Here is a 15527-nt window from a genome sequence, read left to right as displayed (position 1 = left end):
TTATGATTCATAACAGTAGCAACATTACAGTTATGAAGTAGCAACGAAAATAATTTTATGGTTTAGTCTCAACGAGGAACTGTATTTAAAGGGCCAGAAGGTTCAGAACCACTGTCCTAGAGGATGAGGGTGGTCAGCGGCAGCAGAGAAGGAACTTCTGAAGGCTAAAGACACATTTCCACACACTCAAGAGACAAAAAAGTGCACCGGAGGGAGGGCTGCCTTCTGTGTGTGCCGCCTACCCTGCCCCAGGGGACAACCCGCTCTTCTGAGCTGGCCTGGCCCTGCCTTACAAAAGCATGACGAAGGCCATGCTTTTAGAGGGCCTCCGATTGCTCAGTCACACCTTGCATTTAGCTACTTCCCCCCCCCCCCCCCCCCCCGCCAACACCACCATTAGTACAAAAAAACACTCTCCCTTGAATAGATAAAAAGGTGTGCAGGTGCCTGGGCCCTAACCTGAGTGTGCTGCTGGGTCTGGGTCCTCGGCCCTCCTTCTGGCTCAGGGCCAGTGGATCCAAATCAGGGTGGGGAACCTTTCTTCTGCCGAGGGCCATTTGGGTATTTGTAACATCATTTGTGGGTCACACAAAATTATCAACTTAAAAATGAGCCTGCTACATTTGATCAAACATTTAATTAACTCACCCCTAATGCCTTGGCAGGGCCAGACCAAATGATTTCACGGGCCCGACATTCCCCACCCCGGATCGAAATGCCTGCATTTTAGCCACATCACTGTCAGGTACTAGTTGCCCTGACTGGCCCAGGTGAACCTGCTCTGAGTGTAAACACAGGAAGTGTGGGGACCTCAGGGCTGGATGATTACTGCCAACATTCAAGGTGCGGTTCGCGTATGTAGCTCCAAATGTCAACCAGATGCAAAGAAATTGGTACATTAATGAAAGAAGAAAAACCCTTTGCTGCCTAGGAACAATGCTTGGTGATCTTGCCTGTTGGGTGCGGGAGGGTGAAGAGAGGTGAACTTTAGCCGGGTCACCCATTGTATCCTGGAGGACCAGGCCCGAGGGCCTGCCACTCCTGTCCTGGGGCTGGAATTCGGGTGTACTGACGAGTGCTGGAAGTCATGGGTCAGTGGAAGGGCCTGTGCTACTTGCCACAGAGAATTTACCCTATTTTATTACATAAAGAAAAAAAGATACATCTATTCAACTTTGGTTGTCATCTGTGCATCTCCTGTGGGAAGTCACGCAGCTGCAAAGCAAGGTTTCCTTCCGCGGACAAGGTAGCTCCCATTGGATCACAGTGTCCTTCCAAACCCTGTCTTTCAGGTGGCCAGGCCAGGGGCCTTGAGCCAGCTTGCACCTCTCTGGGAAGGCACGTGCTGGCCCAGGGAACACAGGGAGGATGACATGTGATCCCCAGTGAGCTTCGGGAAATGTGAGCTGGAAGACTTCATGTTTTCATTGCTTGGATTTCTATTGAGCAACATTTCTCTTTCTCTAAAAACCCAGACCACAGGGCTGACACGAGAAAAGCTACATTCCAGGGTCTCCTTTGTTCTTGTTTGGTGCCTAACATCAGCTTTCCTTCCTTCTTTCAGAGAATAAGTCAAATATTTCGGTGAGGGGTAAAACGGCGCTTCTCTTTCTCTGAACCAGATGACTAACTATTAACATCTAAGGTGTAGTTTGTTGGAGCATGTAGCTCCCAAGGTCAATCACACCCAAAAGGAATGAATACATCACTCAAAAGGAAAATGCTGATCAGAACAAAATGGTGGAAAAAATAATTGTATTTATTTTAAAAGCTTTTGGTCTTCCCGTAAACATGGAACCCCTGCTTCCTGAGGAAGACTTCGGGTGGACAGTCCATGTTGGTCGGGTGGTTCTCCCCAACGCCTCACGAGCCTGGGTGGGCCTCACTCCGCAGACCCCTCTGCAGGGCCCTTCTGCCCAGGAAACGTGCTCTGCCCACAGCTGGCCCAGGTGCACAGGTGTCAGTGAATCCCTAAGGTCACGTCATTTTGTCAGCAAGTCTGGACGCACCTAATTGAGTCCTCAGAAAGTGGATCAGCTTGGTCTCGGTGAGGAACGCTGTCCCCAGAGTCGCTCCCAGACAGAAGGCCCCCACCACCACGTGCGCCAGCCGGGCCAGCCAGCCCTGCTCACAGCAGAGGAACGCCTGTGGAAAGAAACCGTGGTCACCGCCCTGGCCTCCTTCCTCTGGGGCAAGCCGGGGGAAGCAGGGGCCCACTGTTCCAACTCTGAGTCAGATCAAGGGCGTGACAACTATGCACTGAGGGTCTACCCTATCCCCAAGGCTAACAGCATCCTAAGATGCTGTCCTGGCCGGAACCGGTTTGGCTCAGTGGATAGAGCGTCGGCCTGCGGACTGAAGGGTCCCGGGTTCGATTCCGGTCAAGGGCATGTACCTGGGTTGCGGGCACATCCCCGGTAGGAGATGTGCAGGAGGCAGCTGATCGATGTTTCTCTCTCATCGATGTTTCTAACTCTCTATCTCTCTCCCTTCCTCTCTGTAAAAAATCAATAAAATATATTAAAAAAAAAAAAAAAAAAAAGATGCTGTCCTAGAGGCTTCGGGGGAGGGACAGAGGTGGGAAATACTTGTCCAACTGCTTCAGGCAGAGCAGGAAGGGAAGCCTAGAGGGAGGAACAGGGGACAGCTTGCTTCAGGGACTCTCACCTCTGACACACCAGTAATCCCACCACTGAGGGCAAACGCTCCCAGGAGGAAGGGCGACAGCTGCAGGCCTGCCAGGGGCCTGTGGGGGCTCTCACGGTAGTAGCGGTGGATGAACCAAAGGCTCTTTGTGATCCGAATGCCCATGTTAAAGCAGTTGGCCAAGATGAAGCCCACACTGCCACACCAGCGGGTCAGGAGGTAGGACAGCACCAGGAATGAAGATGACAGGGCCAGCATTGTGAGGTTGTACCTGGTGAGGGAAACAAGCAACGCGGGGCAGTGACAACTTGCCCTAAGACAGAACTGCAAAAAAAAAGTGGCTGTGAACATGCAGTCATGGAAAGCACCTGCAAGTCCCCGTAGTCCAGCTGGTTTTCATAACATTTTCATGCTCTAAAGATAACATGGAAATGTCACTGTCCCCCCTACCCCTGAATAGAAGAGTAAGAAAATGAACAACTCGTGTCCTGACCGGTGTGGCTCAGTGGGCTGGAGTGGCATCCCGTGCATCGAAAGGTTGCCAGTTTATTCCCAGTCAGGACACATACCTAGGTTCTTGGTCAGGGCATGCATGGGAGGCAGCTGATTGATGTTTCACTTTCACACTGTTTCTCTCCCTCTCCCTTCCTCTCTCTCTAAATCAATAAAAGCATGTCCTCGGGTGAAGACTGAAGAAAATGAGCAACTCAAGATAGTTATGGTTTTTTAAGGATAATAATTGGTTCACTTAAGGGGCACTTTGTAATCAAAACACAAAATAATCCTATTCAGCCCAAGTCTTCAATGTGAGGCAGGAGAATATGACACGGGTAACAATTATATACAAAGGCTAACTCTGTGTCAGGCACCGTGTACCCCGTCTTGCCTCCCCCTCCCCACCCTCCAGCCCACGGTGCCTGAATGAATGAACACACAGCCTTCCCCGGGGAGTTCAGGTTCATTTGCAGACAAGGAAACCAGGCACACGGAGTCTGAGTAACTTGCCTGGGGAGGGAGCCAACACTCCCCCTGACCCCTGGCCCCTAAACTCTAGCACTGCACACCACTTCCTTCCAAATGCAGAAGCCCCGTACCCTTGGCTGGTGGACATCATTCAAAGCAAATGATCAGCCTCCAAAATGAGATGTAAACAGGGAGCAGGCCTGGATCGTCTCCAGTGTCCCCAGACTCTTGCACATCCTTCCTTCTCCCTCTGCATCTCTAGGGCTCTTTGGAGTCTACGACTGGATGGACTGTACTGCTCCTTCTGCTTCTCTGATTTCAAAGCAGCAAGTCACTGCCAGGCCAGCACGGCTCAGTGGTTGAGCTTCAACCTATGAACCAGGAGGTCAGGGTTCAATTCTGGTCAGGGCACATGCCCGGGTTGTGGGCTCAATCCCCAGTGGGGGGCGTGCAGGAGGCAGCCAATCAATGATTCTCTCTCATCATTGAAGTTTCTATTTCTCTCTCCCTCTCCCTTCCTCTCTGAAATCAATAGAAATATTACATATATATGTTTAATATTTCAAAATTAAACTTAACTATCTGAAGTAAATACCATGTCAAGACCATTATTTGAAAACTATATGTTGTGTCCAAAAAGTAGTCTGGAAAATCAATTTAGTGGGTCATGATATGGCAGTTTAAAAATAAAACAACAGCCCTGGCCAGTGTTGCTCCGTGGTCAGAGTGTCAGCCTGCTCACCAAAGGGTTTTGGATTCGATTTCCAGTCAAGGACACATACCTGGGTTGCAGGTTCAATTCATGTGTGGGAGGCAACCAATCAATGTGTCTCTCACATGGACGTTTCTCTCTCTCCTCCTCCCTCCCCCTCCCTTCCACTCTCTCTCTCACACACACACACACACACACACACACACACACACAAATCAATGGAAAAAATATCCTCGGTGAGGATTAATAACAAAAAATAATAATAAAAATGAAACAAGAGAATTAAAAACTATCAGCATGTCCTGTGCATAACTGGCGAACTTACTGCTTCGTGAAAGCAGGAAGTTTCAGTCACGGCCCCTGAACATGTACTGGTCACAGAGCTCAAAGTCGTTTCTACTGTGAAAGCTGATTTGGGCCAGCAGTTCCTCGGGCCCAGCTGTCACTGGAATCTCCTGGAGCTGTGTAATGGAAGACCCCTTGGCCCAGGCCCCGACAAGTCTAGTTCTGTTGGTCTAGGAGGGGCTAGAACTTCCTAAGGGAACCTGGTCAGTCTGGGGTCTGCTGCCCTAAACTCAAGTTCTAAACTATGGTGTAGCCAACACAGTCACAAGCTTCTTTGTGAGACAGTCCAACAGGGGCAGAGAGGCTGCTTTGAATGAGAGGAAGGGCTCCCCAACTCCGTGAACTACCCTTTCCCATCCCACCCCCACCACTGGCCTCAGGGCTTTCAGCAGCACTCAAGGCAGTTTAGAGGCAGCATGAACGCCCCCCTCACCCCAGAGACCAAAGGGATAACGAGGGCTCCTCATCCCATTTCATCCCATTACCTGCACCCACCCCTTCTACTCTCTCTCCTTCTCCCTATCCCTTTCATCACTCTTCTCACCTCATCCTGTAGTGATACCTTAAGATACAGCCTTGCTGCTTTTGGTATTTGGACACAAGAGATGAAAGATCCTGAGTTCATTAATGAGCAGTTCATGTCAAAATCACTGAGGAGCTTTTAGACACACACACACACACACACACACAGTTAGGAGCCTGCTGATTCTGCAGGTGTGGTAGGAGACAGAGTGGTGGAAGTAGGTGGGCAACAGTCTGCATTTCTAGCAAGCCCCATGGGGATTCTGATTCACAACCAGGGTTAAGAACCACTGCTTGAGGTTCCGGGGCAGAGGTTCTGATCTGTTGTCAATGGATGAGAAAAATGGGCAAAAACATGTATGTTCACATGAGCCTTTCTCTGAGAGAAATGTCACAGATCCTGAGATTCTTAAAGACCCACAAGTAAGATTCAGGGACAGGACTCTGAATCCTGGAGAAGCCCCGTGGTAACCCTCTGGAGCAGTAAGCAGGGAAGTGCGGGAGTAGAGCTTGTCTCGTGCACGTCTCTGCAAACCTGGACTGACAGCCCTCAGGCCCAGATCCCTTCCTCCACCGACGTGGGGTGTGCAGTGGAGAGCCTGGAAAGGCTGTACTAGCGGCTAGGCGCCACCTCTAAGAGAGCCTTTCGTAAGGGCAGGTCCAGAATGAAAAGAAATGAGATGGCACGTTACTTCACTTTGGCTAAAGGCCATGATGAGAGGTGTGTCTTTAAGGTCACCCACCTGTCCACCTGTTCTTTGCTCATGGCAGCAAATGTGAAACACTCGGTTACTCCATTGATGGCAAGCAGGAGAACGTAGAGACAGTAAGTTCGCAGCAAAACAGGACCTGTAAGGAAACAACCCACTGAGCCGCCACAGCCCAAACGGGAGGCCCACACCCACCCTCAGGCTGGCGGGGTGGCCAGAGAACACCAGCAGAGGGTCATGAGCTGGTATCATCAGGGGCAAATGCATGCTGAAGCCTATGGTCTTAATGACCTGGAAGGACTCCTAGCATTCCATGGCACCGACTAAAACAAACAGCTAAAAACAAAAGGATACGTATGAATAAATGCATAGATCTCTTGCTTAACAGCTAAAAGCTTATCTGGCCAGCAAACTAATCTCGCTTTTTAAACCAGCACGGAGAGGCCTGCTGGCTGGAGCACTCAGGGCACGAGGGCTGCGCTAAGAAAACCACCGTTGAAAAGGTCCTGAAGAAAAGACCTTGGGGAGAACAGGAGCAGCCGGCAGCTTCAGGGAGAGAACACCCACAAATCCGCAGGGAGACCAGAGCCCACCGTGTTATTTTTTTCTATAACAAAGTAATGCAGCTCTATAGCTAACTAACAAGCTTTGAAAAAATCTGCTAACAAACGATCAGAAGCCTTAAAAATGGGACTGACCCCCAGTTTAAGAGGGCCGTTATTAAGAGACAGCCTAGCAATTGGTAATGAATTTAACATATGCCCAATCTGTGAGCCAGCAATACCACCCCTAGGTATACTTCCCACAGAAGAAAAATCACCTGTTCACAAAAACACTTGTACATAAACGTCCTCAGCAGTTTTACATATAACAGCCCAAACCGACATCAACAAGTGAAGGATAAACTAACTGCGAGCCATCCATTCAAAGAGTCGGGAGCAGGGCAAGGAGATGAGGGGGAGTGGAAACGAGGGAAGGAAAGCTAGCAGGTACCCTGGGAGACACGCTGACCCTACCAGAAGCCACGATGGGCTTTACAGAGGCTCAAGTTTGGTCAAAATGAGAGGCAGCTATAATGCGGAGACAAGGCTAGAAGACCCTGCTGGGACATGACGCTGGTGCAGCCTGGCCAGGCAAGAGATGCCGACGGCCCTGAAGAACTTGGTGGCACCCGAAACCACAGGCTCTTTTCACAGACTAAGAAACCTGACCGACCATCTGTGAAGAGGATACTGAGAATACCTTTTTGAGTCTAAAGTTATTAATGACTGTGACATAAACCATTAGAGGCATTTTACCTTAGAAATCAACTAACACTACCCTTTTAATTGATAAATGTTATTATCAAAGCTCAAACCCGGCACCAGCATCCCACTGGAGTAAAAGGACTACACATCCACAGTCGTTTATGTGTCTTCTGAGATTGATTACTCCTCTGGGTGAACATTCCATGGATGGGACAGCCTTCTCCTCCTGGCAACTCCTGGGATCACTACATTAAAGGCTGCTCCTAGGTGATCACCTTCCTAAAGGGGCAGAGCTGCTGTGAAACAGCCGAGTCCCAGTCTGCACAGACTCACTACTGGCTTCCCACTGAGGCCTCCCTGCAGCTGCCTGATAGAAACACACTTCTCCCAGCAGGAGCCCCAGGGAGCTGCACGCCTGGCACTGATTTCACAGCAGGAGTTTCTCCAAACTTAATGGCCTTTGTTCTTTTCCTAATACCGAAGTCTGGGCTCATCATAGCAGAGACTAAAGCTACAGCGGAGACTAAAGCATGCCCGAGGACTTACAAAATGGCAACTGACAAAGCTCTTCACGTTGAGATGGGCCAGCAGAAAGAAGTCGTCAGGGTCCTTGTCTAGTGACCTGAGGAATGCAAAACCCCTTTGCTAAACCCAAGAGGAAACACTGAAATGGACTGCCAGCCTATGCCCAGCGCATTCTGAAAGTGGTGCCATCCAGGGCCGAGCAAGTGCTGCGAGATGGTGGTGGCCCGGGCTCCCAGTCTTTCAGAGCTCGACACAGTCAATGCCTTCCTCCTTCAAACACCGAGTCACTGGACTATATGTACAATTTCATTTGCCGAGATCAATTTTATTCTCTGCAAGTGGCTCTGGGTTATCCTTCAAAGGCTTTTATGCATCAGGCCGTGAGATTTATGTCGTATTGACTATCTTCAGTGTGTTCAGTACCAAGTGGAGGCTCATTACAGCCTGCTCTCTGCCTTCCTCCTTCACCCTCACCGTATAAGGCCTGAGAAATCATTTGGTCTGGCCCTGCCAAGGCAATCGCAGGCGGGACTTGAAACTCAATAAATCTACGAGCTTTTTTCATAGCAACATACATTTATATTAAGTGAGTCATATCCTATGGCCCTTGGGAAAAAGGTTCCCACCCCTGCCCTGGAGGGGGCATATGGAAGCACCTGGCAAACCCAGTTTAGGCCTAAGAGGAAAGCCAAGGATTTTTTTTTTTTTTCTAAAAGTTAATCCTCACCTGAGGTTGTTTATTTATTGGTTTTTAGAGAAAGGAAGGGAGAGGGAGAGAGAGAGAGAGGGAGAGAGGGAGAGAGGGAGAGAGGGAGAGAGGGAGAGAGGGAGAGAGGGAGAGAGGGAGAGAGGGAGAGAGGGAGAGAGGGAGAGAGGGAGAGAGGGAGAGAGGGAGAGAGAGAGAGAGAGAGAGAGAGAGAGAGAGAGAGAGAGAGAAACATCGATCATTGCCTCAGGTACACACCCCAACCAGGGATAGAACCTGCAACCTAGGTATGTGCCCTGAATAGGATTTAAACCCGAAACCTTTTGGTGTATGGGACCACACTCCAACCAAGCCACCCCGGCCAGGGCAAGCAAGGATTCTTAGCAACTTCTTCAATGAGGTGGGGGAACAGATCCACCTGGTCTGACCTCCTATGAGGGGAAGAGTTCCACCCACAGCCCTGCCACTAACAATTCCCCCGAGACAACAGAGATTCAATGTGTGCGCACAAGCTCTTGAATTTCATAAGACTCTCTTATTTCTGTTCATTCTGTTCAGAAATAAGAACACATCTGGCAACTCTTGTGCATACCTGATCCTGAGCTAAGCATGGCCCCTCCATAGATATCCAAAGCCAGCTGAGAGTAGGCAAAGCCAAAAACGGTGATGGTCAGGCCGGTGAGCAGGGCCAGCTTGAGCAGGGACTCCAAAACCGTGGCGGCCACAGCAACATCCTCCTGGTGCCGGGGAGAGGGAAGGAAGTTGGATGAATCATGAGCTAAAGGAAAGCCTCACATCTGGCCTCCCCTGTGCGGTTTCCTGGCCACTCCTTCAGCTGGTGAGGGCATCACTGCTTTCTGCAGCCCGCACTGTCTGTCAATCAGCAACGGAAGGAAAGGACAGTGTGGGCCTCCTTCGGGAGTACAGGGGCGGCTTCGTGTCTAACTCATTTAGGATAAATTATGTCTAACGTTTCTTAGGAAACACTCACTGTCCCCTCAGATATTTATTCTTAAATGAGATAGCAATGTTTTGCACTGCTAGCTAGCTTTGCCTTTGTCAGTGTTCTTCTCTTGACAAACATCTCCAAATCCTGAGGTTCCTGTCAGTGCACTTGGGAAATATTCCTCAGTCAAATTGAGAAGCAGATTAGCTCATTGTGAGATACTGTGCTTAAACTATATTTTGCAAAGTGTCTAACATGTAAGAGGCCGCCTTAGCTTGCTTTTAATTCTAAAATAATAACCTTTTGGTGTATGCGACCAAACTCCAACGGTGTGTTCAGTATCCAGACATTTTCAATGGTTTTAGAAAAGGGGAAGTTTATATAACCAAATGCTTCTGGATTAAAATCTCTTCTGTATTTACCAACTGGAGTATGTAGATTCTCACGGTCAGAATGTAGCTCTGGCCATTTCACAATCCTTAAGAAGCTTACACAACTGGTGTGGCGAGAGAAACCGAATGACCAGGTCCTTCCCTCCCCAGGTTCTCAGTCAGCCTTGCCCCAGTCCCTGAGTCCCTTGGCTCACCTCTGAGTCTTACACCCAAGACGAGACCAGAGAGGGGGTCTGTGCTGCGTTGGGGACAGCCATCGAGAGTTCTGAGAGGGCTGGGTCAAGAATAAGGCCAAAAAGAGGGGCAAAAGGTGGAAAGAAAGGGCCAGCCAGTGAGAAAGGGAGAGGCTGTGAAAGAAGACATGAGCACAGGGTCCTGCCAGCGCATTCAGAGTGTGGAGAACAAGCAGTCAAACTCACGGCCCACAGGCCGCATGCGGCCACAACAAATGCTTTTGCGGCCCAGCCAACGTAACGGTAGGTAAGGAACGTCTTAATGAAAATTTTGTAATTTAATTTTTACAATATCCTGTTATACATAATTATTAATAACGAACTACACGGTTAGCTAATGACTGATTACTATAATCATGTTGCATTCATTTCCCTTATGTGCCTTACATGCAGGCGCACCATTTCTCTCCACTAATACTAGCAGTGAATATTTTAGCAGCTGATTGCCACGTCATTAGTCTTATACTGACTTGTTTGGTGTGCGCAACAGAAAATATTTCACTTTTGGAGAACAAGAAAAATAGGTTTATTTGCATGACGCTTATTAATTTGTGCAGTTATTCACTGTCTGGTAAGTTAATGTTCAAGAAAAAGTATTAATTTTTATTAAAATGTTCTATTATTTTATGTTAACGACTACTCATTTATTTCAACCCTTATTATTCAGCATGTCTTTATCAAAATAAACCTTCCTATGAAAGTTGAAGCTTTTGGTTTTTTGCGGCCCACATAAACTTAAACCTTGTTTATTTGGCCCGTGTTAGCCTTTGAGTTTGACATGCTTGGTGTAGAAAAATGAAATCTAGAAGGAAATTTCAGATCAGACAGAAGGGAAACAGACTGCTCCACATTTTTGTCTATTTATCTTGCAATTAGACAGAGAGTTCATTTGAGATGGTGACATAAGAACCAGGACTACCTGCTTCTGAAGTGTGGCATCCTTTTCTCTCTCCAGCACCTTCGCAAAGAATATATAAAAACTCTCCTCTATTGGCTGGAAAATTAATCTGGCCACAAGGGAGCCAAGATTATTCACTATATCATATACACCTACAAAACAAAAGGAAGAAACAGCAATCCTACTGGGGTTTCCTCTGAATTTTCCCAGCACTATTAACTTTTTATCTAATTCAATTTCTAAAACTTTTTGATATAACTATAGTCACGTGTAGTTGTAAAAATAATAGATCCAGTTTCCCTGAGAGTAACATCTTGCAAAACTCGAGTACAATGTCACAACTAGGACAATGACGTTGACAATTAAGATACAGCCCGAGCCAGTTTGGCTTAGTAGATAGAGCGTCAGCCTGCAGAATGAAGGGTCCCAGGTTCAGTTCTGGTCAAGGGCACGTACCTCAGCTGCAGGCTCAATCTCTAGCCCTGGTCAGGACATGTGCAGGAAGCAACCAATTGATGTGTCTATCTCACATCGATGTTTCTCTCTCTGTCTCTCTCCCTCCCTTCCACTCTCTCTAAAAATCAATGGAAAAATATCCACGGGTGAGGATTAATAACAATAAGATACAGAATACTTCCTTCACCAGCACTTTTCTATAAAAGTCATTAATACCACGTGGATTTTTTCCTATTTTTATTTCCACTACTCCAAGGTTATATTAAAAAAAATAAATATGAAAAAACTGAGCCCTAGAAAGTGCTGGGGGATTGACAGCAAATCTCCAAACCAGTTAAAAACCAAATAAAACAAAATCAATAAAACCAGCCTGGTAAGCTGTTTTTAAGTACACCCACACAAGCATGGGGTATATCTTTGTAACTGTGATGATGAGCTCCCTTTTCTCTCCTCTTAGCACCTCCCACCCCCAAATGAGCGTCAGAGCTCTGCGGAAAGCAGGGTAAGGCAGGATCTCAACAGAGAACCTGCCACCCAGGTCGCAGGAGAAGGGAGAGTCAGTACACTGTATATATTAATAAAGGCCTACAATTTTCAATCTTCAGGATTCATGTTTTCATAATCTTCCTTTTATATAATTCCTAGGTTCATTTTCATTAATCATATCAAAATGCAGAGAAAATATGAGGAAGTATCTACTAACAGTATTCCCCTTTAATTAAAACACTACAGAATTTCATCTTACCCTGATCGCCAAAATTTAACACGTTCAAAAATGTCATCACATATCGCTCCCCTGCAAATAGAAAAGCAAAGTAATTAGCATTTTAATTGTACATTATTTTCTTGTTTCCTTTTCTTTTTTTAAAATATATTTTATTTATTTTTTTACAGAGAAGAAGGGAGAGGGATAGAGAGTTAGAAACATCGATGAGCCAAAACCGGTTTGGCTCGGTGGATAGAGCGTCAGCCTGTGGACTGAAGGGTCCCAGGTTCGATTCCGGTCAAGGGCATATACCTTGGTTGCGGGCATATCCCCAGTAGGAGGTGTGCAGGAGGCAGCTGGTCAATGTTTCTCTCTCATCGATGTTTCTAACTTTCTATCCCACTCCTTTCCTCTCTGTAAAAAAATCAATAAAAATATATTAAAAAAAAAAAAAAGAAAGAAACATCGATGAGAGAGAAACATCGATCAGCTGCCTCCTGCACGACCCCCACTGGGGATGTGCCCGCAACCAAGGTACATGCCCTTGACCGGGATCGAACCTGGGACCCTTGAGTCCGCAGGCCGACACTCTATCCCCTGAGCCAAACCGGTTAGGGCTGTTTCCTTTTCTCTTATCATCTATCAACTTTTCCTGTTGGCAAATATCTGAAAGGAGAAAAATTAGATAATTAAAGAAACATTCCTTGTCCTAATGTAGATTTCAAATAAGCTCAAAATAGTAGCAGCTTAGAAAGTGCTGGGGGATTTATTGACAGCAAATCTCCAAACCAGTTAAAAACCAAATAAAACAAAATCAATAAAACCAGTCTGATAAGTTGTTTTTAAGTACAGGGAGATTACTAAAATATTAATAATGAAAGTAATTGTCCCAAGTTTTAAGGGAGATCAGATGATGTGAGTGTGAATTCTATAAAACGAAAGGTCCATGGTTATGAGCACAGACTCATTAAAAGTTTCCTCTCCAGGAGGAGAACGCTCCATGGAGGCCGGCAAGGCTCTGGAGCCCACGCTCACGATTCAAATCTAAGCCTAATGCCTTCACGGAGAAGACAGGGCCCAGAGCCCTACTCCCCCACCCCCAATTTTCATATTATCTGTGAATGGGAAGCACTGACCATATGGCAATAAACACCGAGGAGTGCCCATAGCCCTACAGAGCAAATTCTCACCTCCTAGCAACTTGCTAAAAATAAAAAGGAAAAAAAAAGGCAATATTAGGAGACTAGAAGCAGCGGTCTCTGAAGTCTCTCTGGCCCTTGCCTCCCTACAATCTCCCAGCCACTGCCCTGAGCAGAGACCTCCATGGTCCTCAGGCACGGGCCAATGGCTGAATTCACTCCCGTCTGCATCTCTGCACTACTCCAACCATCCTCACCGCTAACAGTTCCAGCTTTTACAAATCTAGCTCTTCAGTCAATCCCTGCTTTCACACCTTTAAATGGCCTCTTAATGTCTGCAAAAAAGTCCGGGCTCCTTAATTCTGAATTTGGAGGCTTTTATAAGCTATCCCCAAGCTATATTTTTGGCCTCCCTTCACCAACCTCATCCCCACCTCCCATCAAACCATCATCCTCAGCTACATCCTACCAGGCTTTAGCCTCTCCAGCTGCTCTGAGTCAGGCTGGCTCGTGGCATTCTCACCGCCTAGGATGGCATTTCTGCAGGGAACTCCTTGTGTTCTGCCACAATGGGCCTCTCCCTCTCTACTCTGTAAGCTCCCTGAGGGCAGGAACCCTGTCTCGGTCATCTCCATTTCCCTGGTTTCCTAGAGGAGCACCAGGAAGTGAGAGGACACACAAGAGATGTCTGGCGAATGAGGTCACATTTCCAAGTACAGTCCTCGCAGCTCTGAGTCAGAGTTAACCACACAATTGTGCCTCTTTGATGAGAGAATGAGCTCTTTAAGCTCGTGGCCTGCTACTCATCCATCTGTGTATTCTCAGCACCTGGCACGCAGTGTTCAGGAAATGTGGGGGCAGAAGGTAAGAGCATACTCATTTTTTGCTATTACAATGAATGATTTCAACTTTCTCAGAGCTGTAGCTTTGAGAGAAAAAGAATCTGGGAGTCCTTGTCAAGCCACTTCCTTATTTCACAGCCATGGAGATGGAGGCCCTGAGAAGTTCCTAATGGCCCTCTGCCAGTCAGGCCAGGGCGGCCCAACCGTGGAGTGAGCAAGCACTCGGTGCCCCTTCCAGGCCCAGCTCAGGAGGCTTGAGTGCGTAGCTAGCTTCATCTGCTGCTGCCAACACATGTCCAGCCACTGCAATCCAGAGAACCAATTAGCGCCACTGCTTGGACTGGATCCATTCCTCAATTCATTTAAACTGCTCTTAAAACTCTGGGAGGAAAAAAGTACACAAGGTGAACTAACAATAAGGTGAACTGTCACAAAACACAACTGCACTACAGACACCTTTCTTTACCAGCAAATACTTGCTGAACACCTATCATGTGCAGGCCCAGCAGGGTGCTGGGGAGACAGTGGTGAACAGCACCTTCCAGCTCTCAAGAAACTCATAGTTAAGGCACCTCCACTCAGCTCTCCGAAGGCTTCGGATCCTTACTTCCTAGAAGTTCTGCCAACAGTTTCACTTTGTAATGGCAATGTTACAGGCTTAGACCAGAACCATGCACTCTCAAAGCTCAGGGAGCCTCAGACACCTCCTGTCCTACCCCTTAACTCAGATGGGACAAGTGAGGCTTACAGGGAGTTATTTCCCTTTGGAAGTATAATTAGTTAAAAATGAAGAGAGAGGGGGGAGCCCTGGCTGGTATGGCTCAGTTCGTTGGGCGTCGTCCTATGCAGTGAGGGGTTGCAGGTTTGATTCCTGGTCAAGGCATATGCTCAGGTTTTGGGCTTGATCCTCAGTAGGGGGTGTGAGACAGCAGATTGGTGTTTCTCACGTTGAATTTTTTCTTTGTCTCTCCCTTCCTCTCTCTCTAAAAATTAATAAAAATATATATTTTTAAAGATAGATGGGGATGTGTGAAGGAAAATAATCTATATATAAAAAAACCAGTGACCGGAAAGCCGTAACAACCAGAACGACCGATCGCTATGATGCCCACTGCAGCCAGCGAACCAGCCAGATCTGGGGATGGGGCCAGCCCGCCACCCTCCTGCAGCCCCTCTCCCTGTCCAGCCCCACCCCAGATGGGCCCCCTCAACCTGATCAGGGGCAGGGCTGGCTGGCCAGCTGGCCAACTGCCTGTGGCCCCTCCCGCCAGCCAGACCCGCCCCCAATAGGCTTCCTCCACTCCAATTAGCCCATGGCCCCTCCCCTAGCCAGCTCCGCCCCTGATTGGCCCCCCCCCACTCTGATCAGGGGCCGGCTGGTCCACAGCCCACAGCCCCTCCCCACCCCCAATCTGCCCCGACCCCATCGGCCCGCGACCCCTCCCCCAAGCCAGCTCCACCCTGATTGCCCCCCCCACACCAACTGGGGTGGGGGCTGGCCAGTCAACCTCCCACGGCCCCTCCCCCAGCTGCTGACCC

At 48.0% G+C, this 15527-nt stretch overlaps 1 protein-coding gene across 2 annotated transcripts in view; it reads right to left on the bottom strand.

Annotated features, from left to right (window-relative positions):
* Positions 1 to 1738: 1738 nt before the first annotated feature.
* Positions 1739 to 15527, bottom strand: part of RFT1 (RFT1 glycolipid translocator homolog) — a 33020-nt gene continuing 19231 nt past the window's right edge. For both annotated transcript variants that reach the window (XM_081106358.1, XM_081106359.1), the window contains 6 exons: positions 12047 to 12097; positions 10867 to 10997; positions 8969 to 9113; positions 5932 to 6037; positions 2668 to 2917; positions 1739 to 2145 (listed from right to left, as the gene is read on the bottom strand). In XM_081106358.1, coding sequence (XP_080962484.1) covers positions 1978 to 2145; positions 2668 to 2917; positions 5932 to 6037; positions 8969 to 9113; positions 10867 to 10997; positions 12047 to 12097 — 851 coding nt within the window. In that variant the 3' untranslated portion in view covers positions 1739 to 1977. The remainder of the gene's footprint in view (positions 2146 to 2667; positions 2918 to 5931; positions 6038 to 8968; positions 9114 to 10866; positions 10998 to 12046; positions 12098 to 15527) is intronic.

Source organism: Myotis nattereri (assembly GCF_964212035.1).
Source record: "Myotis nattereri genome assembly, chromosome: 14".
NCBI classification, from domain to species: Eukaryota; Metazoa; Chordata; class Mammalia; order Chiroptera; family Vespertilionidae; genus Myotis; species Myotis nattereri.
This window is presented reverse-complemented; position numbering and strand designations above follow the sequence as displayed.